We start from the raw sequence: 21492 nt of genomic DNA on the forward strand, positions 1-21492 counted from the left end.
CCTGCACAGCCCATGGAACAACCATCTGGCAGTTAGATTCACATACAAAATCAGCTTTAAATCAGAGGGAGTCAGTTCTGACAGATGATAGAATAAAAGGGCCTGATATCACAAACCCAATACTGCTGCCTTTGTGACACAGAGAAGTCACAACATCCCTGCCTTAATTCTTTCACCTGCACCATATAAAAATGACCTCCTGGAAGTCTTGCAAAGATAAAGGACCACTACTCCAACCTTCCACTAAGAAAGCTCCTACTCTGACTTCAGTGCAAGCCTCAATACCATTCAGGGTAGAAGAATCAGTACCTAACCTGAGGGTATTTAGAAAGTGCCTGGAAGAGGAATCATAGAATATCCTCAGTTGGAAGGGACCCACGAGGATCATCAAGTCCAACTCTTGGCCCTGCACAGGATAGATCCAAGAGTCCCACCTTGAGAAAAGCTATGTAGTGCTACACATTGCCATTGCAGGATTCTTGATTTCGTTTGAGGGCAATGAGTAGTCGTGCAGAAAGACAGACTGGCAAACAGATAAAGTGAGAGCCAGAGGCCACAATATGCAGAGCTCTAAACTTGTTCTTTTTTTCCTTGAAACATCTCCACATCTATAAAGTAACCCTGAACTCCTATTGTATGAGCAAAGATAAGCACAGTTCACTCCAGGAAATGGGAAGTGCCAGCCAAAATGAAGTACTGGCACTAAAGAAAATGAAAAGGTTTGAGGGGTCTCTTGAAGCAGCGTACATCCTCTTAGAGACCATTAACTTAAAGGAGCAGCAAAATACAGAGCCCTTCAGAAACAGTCTCTATCTAATCTCCAGAAAAACTGTGACTCAGAAGTGAGCCCATTCCACCACAGTTTTAGACCTGTTGAAGCCAGCAGAGGGTGGAGGGAAGGCAACAAGAGCAGCTGAGGCATCACAGAACTCATGCTGGACGAAGAGCCTTGGCAGAGGCAGGACTCAGCCCATCACTGCCCTGGGCTGGGCTGGGTTGTGTGGAGCCAAAGCCACTGCCCTCGGCTGGGAAAGGTCCCACTGCGTCCACTGGGCTCTGGATCCTGCCACAGACAGACAGCAATATGCTACAGCAGTTACAGGTCACTCCCCCATCCCCTCACCATTTCTCCCAAAACAAACAACAGGACATTCTGGTCCCCTTTATATACATACATGGAAAGCTGAAATGGTCTGAAATGCTTACAGGTTAGAATGCAGAGATCTATACAACATTACACCTGCCAGAAATCAAAGTAGAAAAGTTTTACAGCACATTATACAGGTCCCTCTAACTTCTAAAAAAACATTTACTGAAATCACCACATTACAAGAAGTCATCACTAATAGACCATATAATACTATTTCTTTGTCTTTTACATAATCATTACTCGTATAGTAATTTAAAAAAATCACTTTTAAACAAGTATACAATTTTCACTTTAAAATTAACTGGTTAATAAAATTTTGTGCAAAACAAGCCAGCCTCTATAATTAAGTGAATTTATTTATTTATTTATACAAAAAGATAAAACAAAAAAGATAGTTCTTTCAGAAATGTGTCTCCTTTTCTGTAATGGTTGCAATGGTGCCGTCTCCTTTCAGTTTGGCATCGCAGTCATTTATTGCTGCAAGGTAGGCTCCTCCTCCAAGCTTCCCTCTCATTTTCAGATCTGGGCTAGGTGTGATCAACTTCCTGAATTTCTAGAAAATTTGAGAAAATGGAAATCATTATTTTTTTCTTGGCCACAGACACACATCTCATAAACAGAGTGATTACAAAAGCCTTTTCTCTTGCATGTCTGCTTCTTGTTTCCCTGTTACAGGCACATCCATGGGCCTGTATGCTGCACAATTCTGGACAAATCCCTCTAGACCAAAGGCTAGGGAATGAAGGCAAAGCCAAAGTCAAAGTGAATTCTCATTCTGATGTACAGCAACATGCCCTTCCATGAAGAAACTTAGCACAATGCCTGTTGTATGGGTATATTTTGTTTCTCATGGCACAGTTGAAGGGTGTGCACTGGACAAAGTAACTAAACATGAGGCTGCCAAAGCCTATTAAGCTATCATAAGGAACAAAAGAAAAATATCCATGCTCATCTGAGAACTCTCTTCTCTATCAATACCGTCTGTAGCAAAGCTGCTGCTCACAGCCTGTGGAACAGAGATGCTGCAGGAAGAAGCTTCCCAAGAAGCTCCCAACTGGGATAAAAAGATCCTCTCATTGTGGATATATGGAAAGATAACAGCCTGTCAGCAGTGCTGCAGACTACACACTTGAAAGTCTGCAGAGAGAGGCAAGGGTGATGCATTAAGGAAATATTTCATGTTTAGATTGGTGCAAATTTCCTTTTTTTTGACACACTAAGAAAACTGTATTATGGACAATTAATTCTTTGTTTATATACCCACAGTAAAGATTTTTCCTAGGTAGTCTCCAGGCTGTGTTTTATCAGCTGAATGCAGTAATTGCAATGGAGACATAACTAGGTTTTTCGGCAATATGAGAAATCCTAAACAGCTGAATAAGTTTACATACTTGTTTCTTCCATTATTGCCATCTTCACTGTCTTTCCTCGAACCTCCCACAGAAATGAACAACTTTTCAAGTTTAAAGATCATACACTTAATGATCTTAACCTCAGCCTAGACCTGAGCTAACCTGATATCAAATGTCAGTTAATTGCACTGACTATCTCTCTATTTGCTGCTAATTTCTCACTTTGAGAGCTGCAATCGGGAAAACTGTGCAGAAAGCACACGTGAGCGTTTGCTACCCAGCTCCTGAAGGAAAATCCTGGCAGCATAAGCATTAGTTACCAAAACCATGGAAAGAAGGCAGCTGACCTGACCTGACCGAAGGGAATGGCTGTTACAAACCTTGGGGGATGTAGCTGAGGTTACAGACACTTGAAGCTATAAATCGAGCTTGAGCAGAGCACCTGAAAGCTATAGTTTTGGTTTATTTACTCCAGGCTCAAGTCAGTGAAGGCAAAAAACCCCAACAGGAATTAAGAAGAACAGAGAAAGTTCAAATCCCTCTTTCCAGCAGTGATTGTGAGGCCTAACCTAGGCTACCACTGGAACAAGGATGTGGCATTGTTGCTTTGATTAAACGGTGCTTAGTCTCAAGTATGAGGATTCACACTCCCATCCCATTTTTTTTCAGCATCATTCATCTGAAAATATATCTCACCTCCATGAAAGTGCCTTCTGTCTTCCACAGCTTAATGCAGATCCACAAAGGGATACAGACCATGGAAGAGAGTGCCATCATCCACCCGATGCCGTAGCCCCAGTCAGGGTATATATACACATTGTTGTATTTTAGAGGTTTGTATTTCACCAGGAAAAAGATGAAGATTCCCTGAAACAAGCAGAGATATTATTAGTAGTATTTGAGAAACCCCTGACTGTAAGAAGAAAGTGACTGAGTGTTTAGGCAAGGCCAGGCTCCCTAGGGAGGGAAAGCAGAGGTAAGCTCTTCAGTCAGAGAAAAAACCCAACAGCAATATCTTCTTTTATGTACAGCTTAAATAACATGTCTCAGTGGCTCCCACAGAAATGAACAACCTTTCAAGTTTAAATCCTATTTACCTCTTGATGACAATAAAACCTGCACTTTGATGGCAAACAGTACCTGGGCAGGAAAGATTAAGTCTTGCTACCGTGAACCAGCTGTGATTAAGTCTCACAAGCTGCATTCTCTCCATCCTGTCAGGATGAAAAAGGAAAGCCAAAATTTTCAAAGTTGCCTTAATCCACTGTGTGTATCTGCAGTTCTGCAGGCCAACACTTTCATCCTCCCAGAAGCTCAAATAGATCTGTCTAAATTTGACAGGTGTCTAATCAAGCAGTTTGGACCATTTAAATTTATGAAATACAAAAAAGCTACCACATACTTCTCTCCAAAGTGGTGAAATGAGTGTACAAGAATAAGAGATATAAAGTTGATTTCTTAGCTGGTGGAAATGCGTCTGAAATCTTCCCAAGCTTGTAAATGGACTGGCAGAGCTCAAGGGAACCTGAATCTCCAGGGGTCCCAGCACTTGTGGGTTTGCAGCTGCTATCATTTGCATATTGGACAATTGGTAGGTGTTAGCATAGTTTAAGGGCAACCTGAGCATGCTTCTTTTGTAACTTTGTCCCCATTCTGCAGCCACAGCAGATGGGCAGAGCTGACACCAGTGCTGCTAGCTTCTGCTAAGACAAGTTCCTTCCCCTTCTTCATGCATATGAGATGGGCTTTTGGCCTCTTCTACTACTTTTGCTAGAAGTAAAAATGCCCTGTTTCCTTTGAAAAACATCTCCTTACCCAAAGAGAGAGGAGAAAGGGGACTAAAGCAGCAAGAGGACAAAGACTGGAAGAGCTTGAGTTATGCTGCATACACACAAGGTGTACTAGCAATGCAGTGAAACAAACCTCCACTGTATTGGCAAATGTTCATTTAGGGCCCTGGGACTATTTTTTCCTATGATTGTACATACTAAGATTTCTCACAATTCACAGAACATTTAATAATTTGTAGAGGTCCTACAGAGTGGGCTTGATTTGAAATATGTGCTACAAATCCAGAGGTGTTTTACTCAGCTATTAGCAGCAGCAAAAGTATAAAAATGTGCACGGTAAAACCTCTTGATGTCTAAAACAAGTGATTTGGATATTTTGTACTTACTGCACAAATACCTGGAGTTAAGACCATCCAGCACCATTTAATCAATGACAGGGGTTTGTACCCAATCATATCTTCAATGTTCTCATAAAAGCGATTGCTGCCTGCCCCAAAAAGCAAAGGAAGAGGAGATGTAGAACAGACATGTAAGAGGTGGTACAGATCAGTATTTAAAACAGCAAACAGAAAACCATAGTCCCTGACAGTGCTGTGAAAACTAATGAGACAAACCTCCCTGCTGTCTGCTCCATGCTCGTGGCAGAGGTTGCTGCCTACACCTGTGTCTGACTAATATGAAGAGCAGGGAGGAGTGGATGAGCTGTCAGACAGAAAGGGCTTCTGGTCAGGAACAGTCTGAACAACCCCAGCTAAAAGTTGTGTATATATCTATATCTATATCTATGTCTATCTATCTATATATCTGTGCTACAAGCTGATGTGTGAACCCCTAGATGCACACATGTGATCTGTCCACCCTTTGCAGGCAAAGGTTGCAACTGTTTGAAGGTGTAAGCCAGAGCATTCCCAGCACTGCCAGGGTTTTCCCTTGCCAGACAGAAACAGCAGAGCAGGGACACCACTGTGTCCCTTTTGTGTTAATGAGGCACAAACTCCAGCTTCCCTGGGTTTTTCTGGGAGGGTCAGTAGTGGAAGGGAACATGTCCTGCACAGACCACTTGTGAGAGAAATAGACTTATGGCCACATCTACTCTCCAAGGCACCTAAGGACTTCCATGTGAAGGATGGTGGAGGTCACTCCTGAGTAGGACCGAGGGGGCAAAAATAAACATGTATTCCATTATCTCTGTTATTGAGACTGGGGAAAAAAAGGCATTCAATTCCTGAATTTAGGCATGGGAATGTGGAAGGCTGTACTCTATAAGGCTACACTTAAGATTTCACTTTGCTTTTATGCAAATAGAAAACTTTCATATAAAGTGAAGACCAGAGCAATTTTCAGCCACTCACCATACACCCAGCCTATGCAGACACATTCAAATATGGCAACAAATAGAAGGCACATGCCACTAGCTGCATAAGAGTCAAACAGCTGAAAGACATGTGGAAGGCTGTACTCTATAAGGCTACACTTAAGATTTCACTTTGCTTTTATGCAAATAGAAAACTTTCATATAAAGTGAAGACCAGAGCAATTTTCAGCCACTCACCATACACCCAGCCTATGCAGACACATTCAAATATGGCAACAAATAGAAGGCACATGCCACTAGCTGCATAAGAGTCAAACAGCTGAAAGACATACATCCCACCCTGGAAGACAAAAACAGAAAAAGGAAAAAAAAAATATTGTGTTGGCACCAGTGGGAATATTTCATAGCAAATATGCTTTAATTACACAGTCAATCTGTTGGTTCCCTGGCAATCTTCCTACTCAAGTTGGTTCCTTCCTGAACAAAGATTATTCATTTCTCAGTGATTTCTTATTGTGAAAGATTTTTTATTTTTAACTGTGCATTTGCTCTAGGGTAGTAAATCTGGAGTGGAGAGAACTACTTTTGACTTCTTTCCAAAATGCTCTCCCACCTCCTTGCTTTTCTTAACTTCATTTGTTATCACATCAAGCTGCAGGCATCCACGGGTGTTTCTGGTCCCCAGATCTCTGCACATGAAAATGCACAGCTTTGGTTCTCTGTCTGTGCTATTAATATGTACAAGAATTAGTTAAAATGTGGTCAAAGAAGGCAAAATCTGTACCTACTAGAATCACTTTCCGATGGTTTGGGGACTGTAAAATGAGTAAACTGACATACAAAGTGTGAATGTAGCTCACAGCCTTTAAGCCACATTTCTGAAATGAGTCATTACTATTTGACATACATCCAATAAATAAGAATCATCCAATCAAGAACATTATGGATAACCTGACTATTAAAATTATATAATCATATTACACTACTTTCTATGCAAGATACTTAATCTTTTATCACATATGCATTTGATATTGAAATTATAATGAGGAGGAGATTCACAATAGAACATTTTGACAGAAAAGAATCCTAAGACATCCTTCTCTGCAGAAAGTTGCATGAAGGAAATAGGGGCTGGAAATCAGCTCTTCTCTTAGCATGTGATGCTGTTTGGGGAGCACATGTGATCCATCACATCTCACAATTTTCTGCAAATGAAAGAGAATCCTAAAAACTTAGAGAAATCTAAATCTCTACTGCAAAGCACTCATGGTGAGGCTCAGCAAATACCTGAGCAAAGTGGAAACCTAGAGAGCAACCAACAATTCTGCAACACTCCTGCAAGAATGTTCCTGTCATTTTGGAGAACTTGCTTCCTCTTCACTCTTCAGGCTTATATTTCTTTTAGCCTGTACATCTTAATAATGTATCTTGCAGTGCCCTTCTCAACACTTGCACTGTAGGAGGAATTATTCCAAGACTTCCCATTTAACACAGAAAGGACAATTTATCTTACTGAGGGCAAGAATGATTACAAGTAAATTGGTGCCTATAGTGTTGCTCTGCTCCAATGCTTGGAACTTCCCTGTTCTCATAGATAGAAATCTTTCTTAGCATTCAGCCTAATTGTTCATGGGCATCTTTTACACCCTGGATTGGTGTATATACAGAATATTTCAGTGGGATTATGACCCTGTCCAGTCATAGGACAAGATAATAGTCAACTATAGTCAATTCTACTCTCAATTGGGAATACTTCCCCAAAGCATGCAAGAAACAGTTCTATGTCTACAGCACATTTGCAGTGCTTAGTTCCACATCCAAATACTTCTCACTCCTAATTTTTTTCAATGCCTAGAAGAAATGTTGACTACTACATGGATGACTTTCTATATTGTGCTGCTATAGTCCACCACATCTTTAATACTCCAGTTGTCCAGTCCTTCCCTATCATTCTTCTGTGACCCAGGAACATCACATCACAGTTAATGACGCTTGATTTGGACTCAAGTCTTACAGATGGTTGTGAGCCTTTATCTGTTGTGCACTCATTGGGCTACAGTTTATTTTTGTGAATTCTCTGGTTTTTAGGAAAGACTGAACTCATGCTATTTTCTTCTGAATGAGGACACTTCTAGGACTTCTCCATCTGGATGCCAACTTTCATGAACATTGAATTTTCATCTTTGAAACTTCTGCTAAATTGACTGAAATCTGCCAAGAGATACATACATCTCCAGAGAGCTAGTCACATGCAGCTAATGCCTGTAAGTGACTTGTTTCCATGGCAAGTCAAGTACAGATAGTAGATAAAATTGCTACCAAGTGCTGTCTGTGCAACTTCTCTAAAAACTCACTTCAACCATCACCTCTTTTAATGACAGCACTTATCATCTCCTCTTTGTCCAGTTACTTGAACCAGACTTTTCCTTTCAATAAAGTTAATGATTTTTCTTGTGGTGAATTTTCAATTCCTTCCCTGGAGTATACAAAACTTCTGTTCAACTGCATTTGTTCGACATGATTCTGGTATTTCTTAACAGAGAAAGAGATCTGATTATTCTGGCACAAACTGTCACTAAAATATTAAAGTTTCATTTTGTCCTAGTCTCTGTTTTCCTCACCATCTTCAGTTATTCTTCCCCTGAAAGTGTATCTAAAGGTAATATATTCTGATTAGCTCGTTTATTGTTCTCACTGTAAAAATTTGCCTACTGAGGACAACAGACTAACATCCTTACAATGGCCAAGCACCTTTTTGGATGAAATTTGCTCATTCTCAGTAACAAAACACATAGTCTAAGGACTATGGATCTGCAGACACATCATGGCCCTGCATGGGCAGTACAGCACAGCCAGGCAGGTTCCTTGGGCATTGCATCCTACAGCTCCTCAGGCATGGAACTTGCCTCTTTGCCTCACTGCCTGATACAGGGAGGCTCTGATGGCCCAGTCAGCAGAAGAATGTGGGGAGAGTGTGGTTCCTGCCCCCCTCCTTCCTGTCCTGAGAGGGTAAAGTGAAGGAGGCTGTCAATACAATGTGTTCTGTAAAGCAGACTCTGAAGTACCAAGTGCCAGAGGATGCCAGAGTCCCTCCCCAGCCTGGCTTCCAAACACAGTGGGGACAGACATCATAGTCTGCTGGGATGGATTGACACCCTCAGGATTTTTGGTTTAGAACATTCCAAAGCAAACATCCTGGTTTGCTTGGAAATAACCTTTCTGCTCAGAGACTGGCTATACTGATTGACCTGGTGATGTAAAAATGAAAGATCTTTTAGTTGACTATTTTTGCTTTACTTCATCTTCCTTATTGATCTCTTGATCCAAACTGTAGTTGTTTTCAGACTGGTCTGGTAAGCAGAAACCATGCTGAGTGCATCTGGTTGGCTGGTGCAAAGCAGATGGAACTTCCTTGACTATGCTATGTATTTTTGATGAAAATATTTCCTAAGCTCAGCTGAAAAACTGAGGATGTATTTCATATTTCATATGTTGCACTGTTGCTGAGAACAGTCAAGTATTTTGTAGTCAGATTCCTGACAAGGAAATTTCTCTGTGGCAAATATTCTTGTGTTTTACCTGTTACGGTTATAAACAGAAACCTATTTCCTTTTCTCTGCAGCAGTACAGCAAAGCACTCTTACCTCAGTTAACATTATTAGGCCAAGGAAGTATGACACGATGGAGAGGCCGAGAATGAGCAGTTCTCTCCTGTAACCCCTTCGGAACACCTTTGGGTACATATCCACAACAGCTGTCACAATGCTTTCCACACACACGAACTACAACAAAAACAGGAAAATATGAATGAAATGTGTGTGTCTCCTCTGGCATTAGGATTTGGACTTGCTACCAAACACTTCAAATACCCTTCTAGGTTTTCATCCAGGGAGTGGATGACCTCTGAGGCCACTCAATAAGCAGAAGCTCCAAATGAGAAGTCCAAGGCTATGGATTTCCAGTCTACCACCAAATCCAATTAGCTGAATCCACTAATATTACCTCAGAAAGCATTTGCCCTGTAGTAGATGGATTAAATAAAAATTAAATCTTTCAAATGTGGCTTGAATGGGAATGAGATAATGTACAAACCGTTCATGAGATTGCAGCATCCTGCGCTTTTGCCACTCAAAGGAGTGACACACAGTGGCACCTTCAATCTCTGCTAAAGGAATAGCAGGTTTTCAGAGAAGTTCTCTCCATTTACCGGAAGAGAGAAATTCCACAAAGCTATTGAGTGCCCAAGCCAGGTACTTCTCATGAACAAGGGCAGGAATATGCTCACTGTATTGAAACACCAGCAGAAAGCAAGAGGCCTGAGCTTCTGACCCAGGGCTCCAGAGCAAGGTTTCCAAAATAGGCACCAAAATTAATACCCCAAAGTAGGCTGTATAAAGCCTGCTGCACTGGGACAGTCAACAGCAGAATTCAGGAGTTGATCACCATTTTTTTTTGTTTAAAAAGCCAGTCTTTTAAAAATGGTTAGATCAGGAAAAAGAGCAGTTATTAAAGTATTAAGTTTAATGATCGGAAATGTCTTGCAAAATAAGCACTGGTGAGCTTTATTCTACAATATGCAATCATAACCTTTCTGAACCCAATCACACCAAGAGCTGAGCTGCATGCTAAAATTCCAACCCTCCACATTTTTCTTCAAACACCTTTCATAATTTTTACAGTCACCTAGGGAAGACAACTTCAATGCTGCCCCTTTGCTGCAGGATATAACTATACATTTCTTGCTACAGTATCTTGCAGTAAAAATATGCCATAGAAAATTACATTATCACTATCTGATATTCAGTTTCAAAATTCATTGCAAAGTGCTTTAAAAACAGGAAAAGAAGACACACTGGTATTTTGCTGAACTGTGAATTTTAACTACCCCTATTTAAGTTCAAACTGATTTCCATGTTAATAATGAAAGCTGGGATGAAGCTGAACCAGCCTTCACAGTGAATCATAAAGGAACCTCCAGCATCACATAACTAAGATTTAAATTAGGAACTTGAATCAAAGCTCTTAAGCAAAGAATTAAGTTAGGGTTTGGCCTTCCAGCAGGTTAGGTGTTGATATCCACATGCTAGGGAATGTGCCAAAGCATTTAAATAGTGTTGGTTTCATACCTGACTGTCTAATCCAAGGAATATGAGCATCATGAAGAATAGAGCTGCCCACAGAGGAGAAAGAGGCATCATGGTAACAGCTTTAGGGTAAGCAATGAATGCCAGTCCTGGTCCTGAAAAGGAAGGGAAGAAAGAAAATAGCTTACACTTGTGTGGTGGGTCTGTCTGAGATGGAGTTCAGTCCTGTGCAGTGCTGTGGGTTGGAACAGCATTGCTGACACCAACATTGTGGTTATTGCTGACCAGGGCTCACACAGCACAACATATTAAACTGTCTTCAGCTGGATCCACCAGTTTTCTCACTTTTTTTTCTTGTTGGGGTGGGTGAGTGAGTTAACAGCAGTGTGGACGCTCAGCCACTGGTGAGGGTCAACTCAACACAGCTTGATACTTCTTTTATGGCAGGTGAGAGGAGCTAAATGCAAGACTGAAAACCTTGTCAAACTCTACATCTCCCATACTCTTAACATTTGGTGATGAGCTTAACCAGTGATGAAGACTTGCTTGGCGCATCAGCTCTGCCTTCACCCTGTCCAAATGTTTGAAGTTGTGTTAAGACATCACTGTGCTTTATATTCTCCTTTTTTTTTGAATGTGCAGCAATTCTAACATCTCTGAATAAATCACAGCATGTGGCCCTGCGATGTCTCGTAGATGTATTAACATATCCTCCAATCTCTATTTTCCCCTAAGACAGCACTGAATCTACAACTTGTGCAAGAACAAATCAATGGGAAGAGCTACATCTTGGGAGCCATGCCTGGTGCAAGGCAAACATCCACTGGTTGGTTCACGTTCTGCTCTGAGCCTTTGAGTGCTGCTGCTGGTGTGTAACATCAGTTCACTGGCTGCATATTTACAGAATCTCAAAACAGAACATTTTTGCAACAGTATTGTTAGCTTCTAAGTTCTGCTGAGACACCAACTCACTTAGCTCATGTTTTCCTGTTCTTATTTACTGTGCCCATTTTTTCAGGTGCTTTCAATGAAATCTGCCAGCTTTCAAAGCAGGGGGCCAAAGGCAGTATCCAGGCCAATAAAGGAGTACCTCTGTGCTCCTGCTGCAATAACTTCACTGAAGACCTGTCACACACTACTGTTTTTTTCCTTTCGAACAGTATTTAGAAGCTCCTATAATTTCCAGAGTTACTGTCACCTTTCGACTGTTTTCTTTACATTTTCTAAACCAGTATAAGCCAGTTGTCTTGAGGCCTTTAGGAAAGGAAATATTTCCCATGAGAGTATCAGTGAAGCTCTTTGCAGTTTTCCTGCCAATCCTGAGAGTCATTTCACCAGGAGAGTCATTTCTCCTCCCCAACAGCTCAGCATTACACTGCCTTTCTTTCTGGGCAGCACTCTTCTTCTTTTTATTTTGATGAGTTTTAAGTGACACTTAAAGATATTACATCCACAAAGGTGTTAAATAGCAATTAACTTTCATTGGATGCCCAACTCCAAGTGTTGTTAATAAATGTAGACAGTTAATTGCTCATAGAGCTGTGCCCTTCCAGGCTCAAAAAAAGAACTTCTATGCTTAATCAATGGAGTGCCTCAGTGTACATCCCTGGGGAACACTGACATCAGGAGAGGGCATTAGCAGTCTGACTATTGGAAACTTGTATTTGCATAGTATGCATTAGGCAAGACTTGGGAGAACTTTCAAAGATTTCTCCTGAAAGCTGGTTTCTCATTACTTGAACAGCAGCACCTTTTTCAGAAGGGACAAATATCTGTGGATTTCAGTCTGTCTCATTGAAAGAAAACAGAATGCTCCTTTCATGAGGATGTAACACTCATAACTGAGCAATGTATGTCTGCTAAACAATCTTCTGGATGCTCAGCTGCAGTAAGTGTGTTACAGTGCCTCCTTGACTCTGTGAATTTGGAGCTCTGCACAGTAACATCAATATTTTTCGCACATAAATGTGCGACCATAAAAATAGTTAAGAACTTTTCTTACAGTAGTTATTCTAATGAGTCATTTTATCCATAAGCCATGGTACAGACTGTGTTCTGACCACAACCTCTGAGCATTTTTTTGTTAACTCAGCAAACTGGTTTTGGAACTTACCTGATTCTGCAACTTCTGCAATGGGCACGCCTTGTTCATAAGCCATAAATCCAAGAACTGAAAAGATAGCAAAACCAGCAACAAAGCTTGTGCCACTGTTCAAGCAGCAGAGCATGATGCAGTCTCTGAAAATATAAATAAAAAACACTGCAGTTGATCTCCAGAGCAGAGGGTTCTTTCATACCCTGAGCCACAGGGCTAACAGAACCCCAGGCTGCAGAAATGGACAGTAAGTTGCTCATTAACAGTAAGATCCCAACACATATTATGCCTGGGAGCAATCAGCCATACTGTCATAATACCCTTGCTTGTGCTTTAACTGATGGAATTGCAAACCTGTTGCTACTCACTTGCTGTTTTCCAATAGACTCTTTGAAAAAAACAGGGAAAACTGTTCTAAAAATTGTGTTAAGAACAACTTCTTCATAGTAGCTGTAATAATGTATTCCAGAGGATATGAATTCATAAATTATATAAAAAAATGGTATCATTTGTTTCCTGGAAAAAAAATTCCTATGGTCAGATCTTAGCTACTTCTATTCCAGTTACGGTACATTGGCAATATATATCCATACAAAATACCACTTCAGTTTCATCTATGAACTTTTTTAAGAAGCTGTGGGAATGCAAAGCACCATACATAATCTAGGAAGTGTGTGCATGCCCAAAATGTGCCTAACAAGTAGGCAAAGACAGTGCAGGGACAGTGGTCTCTCAAGGCATACGTATCCTACACATCAAACAAGGACCATGACAAGGCCAAGGTGAAGAAGGATTTCTTTTCCCCAGACTGGAAACGTCACAATAGTAAATCACTTTAAAAAAGGGAAGACACTCTTGCAGAAAGGTGTGATTTTCCCCAGGGCTCAGTGAAATATCATTTCATCCTGCTCTCAGACAGCACTTCAGGCATGACAGATGATGGGGCAGGAATGATTTATGATGACAGTCAGTCTTTTAAGACTGTTTACCGTGAGAGAGAGATGTGTGCTTGAGAAAGTAATAATCTAACCCAGATGTCTGAAAGTAAATTAGGATTCTAAAGCAGTGAAACAGAAGGCAATCCTGTAGCTGTCTCAAGCCTATGCCTTAGTCTGGTTTATTCCCATCCTACTACAGCTCACAAGTAAATTTTTGTGCAAGCTATCAATGAGAAGAAAGGGTCCTGTAAAATCTACCAGGTTCTGAATCCACAGCTTCAATAATGGTTCACACCTTTGTCACAGATTTGTAGGGATTTTTTGAGAATCAGAGACAACTAATACATTCCTGTCCTGCCATATATTCCTGCAAAAACTTCTTTGCTAATCTTTCTGCTTTGCTGCTTGCTTCATTTAGTATTTTTATCCTGTAACTTTATCTCATCGGTTTATGAAGTTGAAAGTGCAGTGATGAGTTCCAGCCCCTTATTCCTTCACTAACAAGCTCTACACTGCCTCCCACATCTGTCCAAAGCTCTTCCTGATACTGACTTGGACTCACCTGAGCATCAGGCACACACATTCCAACTGACAGGCAGCAGACCAATATTTCTGTGCTGCAAAGTAAGGGATCAGCTGAACTATGGCCACTGGGCCACAGGAGGCTTTGGCTCTCTCTCATCAACTTAGTTACAGCTAATTTTAACTATTATTTCAAGAAGCTTTTATGTTTTCGTAATCATTTCATAGTAAAAAAAATTTGATTTGTCACAGCATCTACAAATTGCTAAAATATTCCAGAAATTAATAAGTATGAACACTTTCATTTGTAGATCAAGGTTCAGACATGGACCAGTCCAGTGATGTTCACACTTCTTTCATGCATGGACTCTGTCTAACACTGTTCATTGGCAGGGGTAAAAAGCACCCTTAAAATACTTTCTGAAAAGTCAGAATTCTAACCTGGTTTTTATGTGCTTTTCATGTGAAATTGCTTCCTGCATTTATGCCCAGCCAGGCCAGTTATACACTCTGGATGTTTTCAAGCAAAATAGCAATCTCAAAGAAAGGAACCAGGAGCACAGAGCTCTTTGCGCTTTGCAGAGAAATAAAACAAAGCAAAACACAACCTTCCTGACCTTTTCAGTGTATTTCAGCTCTGAAGTAGCTCTGGGGGGATTTTTCACCACAGCCTCTCTCACCTCAGAAACTGGGGAGTTCAATGCTGAGAAATTAAAACTAAGTGCGATGAAACACTGTCGATAAGAGAGGTCAGAAAGACAGATTTTTTTTTAATCCTTTGAGGGGAGGAGGAAAGAGATACTGCTTCAGTGGGATGGATCTAGCTGCTCACCAGCCAGATGATGCCTCCATTTGGCACAGTCTGTTTGCTGCAGATAAGATTTATTTTCGATAATTCCCAGGCTTCAAATGCAGTCCAAACAACAAGACATTTTTTTTTCCTGATGAGTGATGTGGCACAGGATATTTGAGAGCTGCTGGTTCCTAAACATGAGATAAAGGCTGGAGGTGGAGACACATTGCTTCCAGTGCACCTTCAGAGCCCCTGGCAGTGTCCTGCCCTAGGACCTGCTTCAAGGGGGCAGAACCCAAGTGGTTTGAGCTGGACAATCCTACTGAAGAAGAGGATCACAGTGAAGTCTCACAAACCACAGCACCATGGTACAAAATATCTACAGGGTTGGCACACATTTCTCAAAAAAAATGGACAAAAGGGAACTTGAGGAGATTTCCATCACTTCCAGTCAGTGAGGTTCCTGTTTTTTCACATAATACAACCACAGCTCCATCATTTTTATCCCCAGTGAAGCAGTCACAGACCAACCACAGGTTCTCTGGGGACGCAGCAGTGTTTCCTGTCCTGATAACAATATAACCTCCAATTTTAATTTTCATCCTCCCTTTGTCTTTGCAGGAATCCTAATAACTCCTCAACTCCTTCTGGCTTTTTTTCCTGTAGACAGATGTGTTACCTGTAGTTTGGCCTCTTTTTTTCTGCTGTGGGAAGGAAAAATGAGAGGGGGATCTAGACCCATTGATTATGAAAACCAATGAGTTTTAAAACACAAATGCCCAAAAATTGTTGGAAGGACTTGAATTTTGTATAACCACCCTCAGTAGGAAGACATCAGAGCCTAACTGAAGCCCAAACTGATTTCAAATGAAAGGAAAACTTCAAATTTTTATGAAAACTTATTCTTCCAAATGAAATTCCTGCCAATCACCTGAATAATTCAAGACATGCATCACTTCTCCTCTCAGTGCCTTACAGGCAGGACATTACTGAAAATTCATTCTTCCATCCTGAAGGAGCTTCTCTGATTAGAGAAAAGACCATAGAGCCTTTTGCTTCCCTCCAGTTACCTCCTTGCCTTTATGGATTCCCTCAAAACCAATTCCCATTCCTTTTTCCCTCTTAGACTAGAGGGACGCATCTTCAGCTCTTAAATGTTTTGTCCATTTGTTGACAGCATGTGAAATCAGTCCCTTCTCTCCTGTACCACAGCAGGCACATGGCAGCTGACCCCTGACTTGTGCTTGGGAACTGCACAGTGTCCAGCACAGAGCTGGATCAGCCCTGCAAATCCACTGCAACTTTCCCTTAGGACAAAAAAGTTTAGCAAAACTGAGCACAAAAAGTTGCTGCTACCATCCAACAACACACAGTGGGGATTGCAGGAGGCAAACCCTCAGCTTGACTTTCCTTTTTTTTGAGTACTAGTTAGAACACAAAGTTAATTCTGTTTTCAACTGCATAGCTGTTTTCTCTGTCTTGCCCTGTTTAACTCAGCTGTGCTCTGCACGCAATTGGCCTACTCCTTTCTCCAGATTTCTTAAGAATTGCATTTCAGGACACATTAAAATCTCTTTTCTATCTGGGAACTATTTTGTGAGAGGAATGGTGAAGCTTGGATTCAGCAAAAGGTGTTCCATTGCAGGATTTTGCTCAGGAGCTTTAGAGGAGAGCTGGGGCTGTGTTTTACCGGCCCTGCTGCCAGGGTCAGAGGAGAGGAAGGAAAATTACGTAAGCTCTCTGCTCACACATCCAAACTAGTGCTCTTTGAAATCAGTTACAAAACCTCAGGAAAAGGATTATTGCAGTCCTTGAGGCAGCGACAAACAAGTTTCTAGAAAGAAATAAATATTAAATCAAATAAGAGAGAAAAGATGCAGCACCTTTGTTAAAGCGTCACTTGTGCTAATTAGGGAAAACTTTCATTGCCAGCTGCTCTGTAGGAGCATCATTATGGTGAATCAGCTCTGAGGGTTGGAGGGGACTTCCAGTACTTTCTGCAGCAGATATCTGGAATTTTGGCTGTCATAAGCAAAGACTAACTTTGTGGCTGCTAAGTTACTTTGTATGTTTAGATGTCAAAGTGCCCTTAACTGCAGCTGGATGGCCCTGCACACATTCAGCTGGTGGATCCCTTCCTGTCTCCCTGGATTCCAGCATTCCAATCCCTCCACCTGCTCTGTGTCTGGACAGTCCTACCAGTCAGTGCTTCTCTGACTGAAGAGCAAGTTGTTGCTAAGACATTTAAAGAAGGAGCCATATCCTAAAACTGTCTTCTGAGATCTCCAAATAAATGGATAATTTAGAATTTAAATCCTTAGATTTTGGGGGGTTGGGGGTGGTGTGTTTGCATACCTTTAGCTTTTGGACTGTATTAGTTCTTTCACAGAAAATGAAATTATACTTCTCTGCCTGGAGACCATAATGGAATCAGTACAATCAAACTGGCCTTCACTGCCCTGGAGTAATGGCTGTTGAACTGTAGGAAAACTAATTCAGTAACTACTGATGCCAGAAGGAAAAAGTAATGCTCATATTCCTGCCCATGCTAGTAACATGGAATAAGGATTTTGTGTGAGTCATATCCTTTTGACATTAATTCAGGAAATATTAAAACCTACGGAAGTCATTAGCAATTCCCTTACTGATTTCCACAGACATAAGCCATGAAATGCTGTCCATTCCCTCTGTGATCTGGGTAGGGGCCTAGAAACTATGGGGGAAAGTGAGACTGAGCTTGTAGACCAACCTCAGGTCACTTTTAATAACAAATTTTGGGTAGGAATTTTTTTAAAACAGATCAAATAATGCACCCACATGCAATTATACATGTATGAAAATTCTGTATTTTCTACATGTGATTGTGTATCTCTGTGTGCACTGTGGGGCTTGGGGCTGTGCAAGGGTTGGATATGGTAAGAAAGAATGAAAACACCAAATTCTGGAAAAGAGTTCCTCTGAACAGTTACAAGAAACATTATAGATCTCTCTTCTACAAAAACATGTGCATGTTGTTGGACATATATAGGTTGGACTCGATGATATAGGTTGGGCTTGATCTCAGAGGTCTTTTCCATCCTTAATGATCCTGTGATTCTATATGCTTATGACTATTAATGCAAACAGCTAAAGGATAAAGGAAGTACTTCCAAGTGAAGCTCAGTGTGTGGACAGTTCTGGCACTGAAACCAAATGCAAAACTGAAGTGTGGCAAGTATTACCTGTAGCAGTTATTGTTGTAGTTGTTGTAACTCCCCAGGGCTGTCAGGCACCCCAAGCAGATGGCATAGGAGAAAAATATCTGTGTGCCAGCATCCACCCACACCTGGAGACAGAAAACATGGAGTGGTTAAAGAAAACCACACCTTGACAAAATGTCAAGAAAAAAATCACCTTTATGCATATATTGGCTGCAAATTTGCAGAGGCAACTCTACAGGTTACCAGAGTCTGGCAAACCTTTTACAGATCACAACCTGAAAAAAACAGGCTGCGAGTGAATTTCCCCTCTCCTTCCCAGAGGTATAAACAAGGAGTAGCTCAGCTGGTCTTAACAGTTTCAACCTAATCTAAGTAGAAAGGGAGACAGAATTTCTGGAGGAGAGCCTCATCCAATATAAATTCTTTAATGGTTTTATTACACTAGAAGGTGTTAGTAATTGCAACCTAAATAGAATCATCTGCATTTATCTCATTCCCATGCAATAGTTATTTATTCAAATGTAAAACCTCAGTGTGAAAAAATACCCTAAAGACAAAATATACCGTTCATAGATAATATACAAATTAGGCTGTGGAAATAGAAGATCACTTATCCGAGGAAAGGAGCTTTTTTAGCAATACTTAGTGGCCCTAGTTAGCCAGAGGCCACAGCTGTTCTGGTCAATATACAATTAACAAATAAACGTTCTGTAGAGCTTAATAAGTCAGTAACTCTGTAATATTATGGTGGTAACAATTACATCCTAAAGTGCTTCAAATCCTTAATTCTAAATCAGAGAAAATTGAAAGGAAGCTTGAACTGCCACAGTGAGATTATTTTCCTCACAGCAACCTCAGAACACAAATAGGCAATCATTTTTTTACTTTAAAAATACTCCAACAAAGCAGTTTGTTTCATTTGAGCAGTCTGGGTGTGTTACCACTGGAGGTGAAGGTACCCCCTGAACTCCTAGCTGTGCTGTGAGAGCAGTGTGAAGAACCCACATCTACACTCCTATTTGCAATTCAATAAATTGCTACTTCTGGTTTCCTGGGAAAAACGATCTAAGTTCTTTGTTAAAGCAAAGCAATCGAAGTTCTTCCCAGAGAAGTACCAAAACCCTGACTGATAACCAGAGACAGTAGTTGTGCAACCATTAGCTGCTCTGAGCTTGAGCCAGGAAAGAGGTAACACAGGTAACAATCTCATGACTAATAACAGCAACCAAATACTCATAAATATATGAAGGGGATGTGTTTGTTTTACATGTGATCAAGTGAGACCTTGGTCTCTGGAGTTGTTGAGTGTTTCTGTTTAGAAATAACATTAAGATCACATTTGATTTACATCAGTGGCTTAAATGGTTTCATTGCTGTCATACCGAATAAGACACAGCTGGTTACATCCCAGAGTTTCACCACTTGGTCAGGAAAAGCTGCACAGAGAAAGGCTTGTGACAGACAGGCTCTTTAACAAGATTGGAAGCTCCCAAAAAGCTGTAAGTAGCATAGGTCAACTGAAAATGCACGGTCTGCTGAGGCACAAACAAAAGCTAGGAAACTGGATCAGCACACGGATCCTTCCCTTTCCGTTCTTCCACACTGTACTGTTGTGGCAAGGCATTGTGGAGCACTCAGATGAGCAACAGCCTTTCCTGTTGGCATATGCCAGCTCCACACAAGTCTGATTTTCCTTGGACAGCAAGTCCTAGTGGAAATGGGGCAAAAGGAGGACTGTACTCTGAAGTGAGAAGCTCCAGAGCTGCTTGAGAAGATGAGCAGAGATCACATCCCTCTGGAGGTCCTGTGTAGCCAGACAGAAAAACAGACGCAATTCTGGCCTCAAGTCATATTATTTCCTTCAAAGAAAACAAGTCTCTTCTAAAGACAGTGATTCTACCTGAAGGTGGCAAATACTTCATGAGAAACACGTTCTGCAAGCAAATGTTCACACGTTCTGTAAAAGTGGAATCAGATTGAGGAGCCTTTTGTTTTTGTTGCACTATACAACATCAGTCCAGAAATTCCATCAGAACTTACAGCTAATGGCTAACAGGAAGGAGGAAGCAATTTTATTTACTGGATGGAATAACAGAATCAGCAGTGCTTCCTTGGGGTTGTATACTCAGAAAAACAGCAATGTTTAATTTGTGATCACCAGTAATATTTCACTTTCAAGATTCTGAAATGGCAAAAAACAGTCATCAAAGTGTCAAATAGGGAAATAAATTTAGAAACCATGGGTAGATTTTTGGTAGCTGGAAAAACATGAGAGCTGGACTAACTGGAGTATTTTTGCCATAAATCTAGACATGCCAACACTGTAAAGCCATGCAGCTGATATTTCAGATCAGTTCTCCATGTCCTTGCCACAATAGCTAGTGACTATTTCACATTCAGCATCAGACTGCAGTACTCAGTTGTGGCTGGAGACTTTGGTGAGATACACAAATTGTTTATTAGTCTGTGTCACACCCACTCTTAGTCATTCATAAATGGTACCTCGGGGGAAGTTGTTCTCATTAAAGCTTGCAGTGGGTACAGATGGGCTCTTGTAGACACCACTCTCAAACCCAGGTGCCATCCATCTGCCTTACAGCCATAAACCCATTAGCAGTTATTTCTGAGAGTGCTGAACCTGCACTGTCTGGCTTAGACTAGAAGTTGTAACATTTTCCAAGTACATGGAATGAATGTAGCACAGTTCTGCAGAACACTGAAATTCTGAAGGGCAGAGGCAAAGAGAACACTGCCAACAAGCTGCAAACCTGGAGCAGCAGCTGGTGACAGGCTGGGACTAAAGGAGGACATTTGACTGAAAGGAGAAATGGCTTGATACCTTTCTGGCAGGAGCAAATTGCAGAGGAAACGACCCATACTGGAGAACATCCTGTTCATGATTTATGAACCTTTTACCTTGAAAATCCTTTCGTTCGTGATAATTAAGTCAATTCAGCACTATGCATTCATAGTTTCTATCAGCTTCTGTTTTAAAAGATGGAACTGCCTTTCTTCTTAAGTTTTTTCCATCTTATATTCAAAAATGTTTCCATGCCAAAAGAAGTCAAAATTAAAGCCCAAAATCGTTATTAGACCCTAATATTTAAAAAATCCAAATGCCAAAGGACAGAACCTTTCTATCTACCGTGCTTACATTTTTGCACCCCCATTACAGCCATTCTCTAGCCATGTCAGGCCAAACGCTGAACACAGCAGCACAGTTCCTGCTCCCACTGCTGGGCAGGAATCATTC

General features: G+C 41.0%; 1 protein-coding gene across 1 annotated transcript in view; it reads right to left on the reverse strand.

Moving 5' to 3' along the window:
- Window positions 1-1131: 1131 nt before the first annotated feature.
- SLC6A11 (solute carrier family 6 (neurotransmitter transporter), member 11) overlaps window positions 1132-21492 on the reverse strand; it is a gene marked incomplete at its 5' end in the record, with an annotated part of 70076 nt that continues 49715 nt past the window's right edge. Inside the window, 8 exons of the mRNA XM_009079806.1 lie at window positions 1132-1703; window positions 3199-3369; window positions 4679-4779; window positions 5845-5947; window positions 9252-9389; window positions 10734-10846; window positions 12805-12929; window positions 18261-18364. Coding sequence (XP_009078054.1) covers window positions 1551-1703; window positions 3199-3369; window positions 4679-4779; window positions 5845-5947; window positions 9252-9389; window positions 10734-10846; window positions 12805-12929; window positions 18261-18364 — 1008 coding nt within the window. The remainder of the gene's footprint in view (window positions 1704-3198; window positions 3370-4678; window positions 4780-5844; window positions 5948-9251; window positions 9390-10733; window positions 10847-12804; window positions 12930-18260; window positions 18365-21492) is intronic.

This window comes from Acanthisitta chloris, unplaced genomic scaffold, assembly GCF_000695815.1.
Source record: "Acanthisitta chloris isolate BGI_N310 unplaced genomic scaffold, ASM69581v1 scaffold17108, whole genome shotgun sequence".
Lineage (NCBI taxonomy): Eukaryota > Metazoa > Chordata > Aves > Passeriformes > Acanthisittidae > Acanthisitta > Acanthisitta chloris.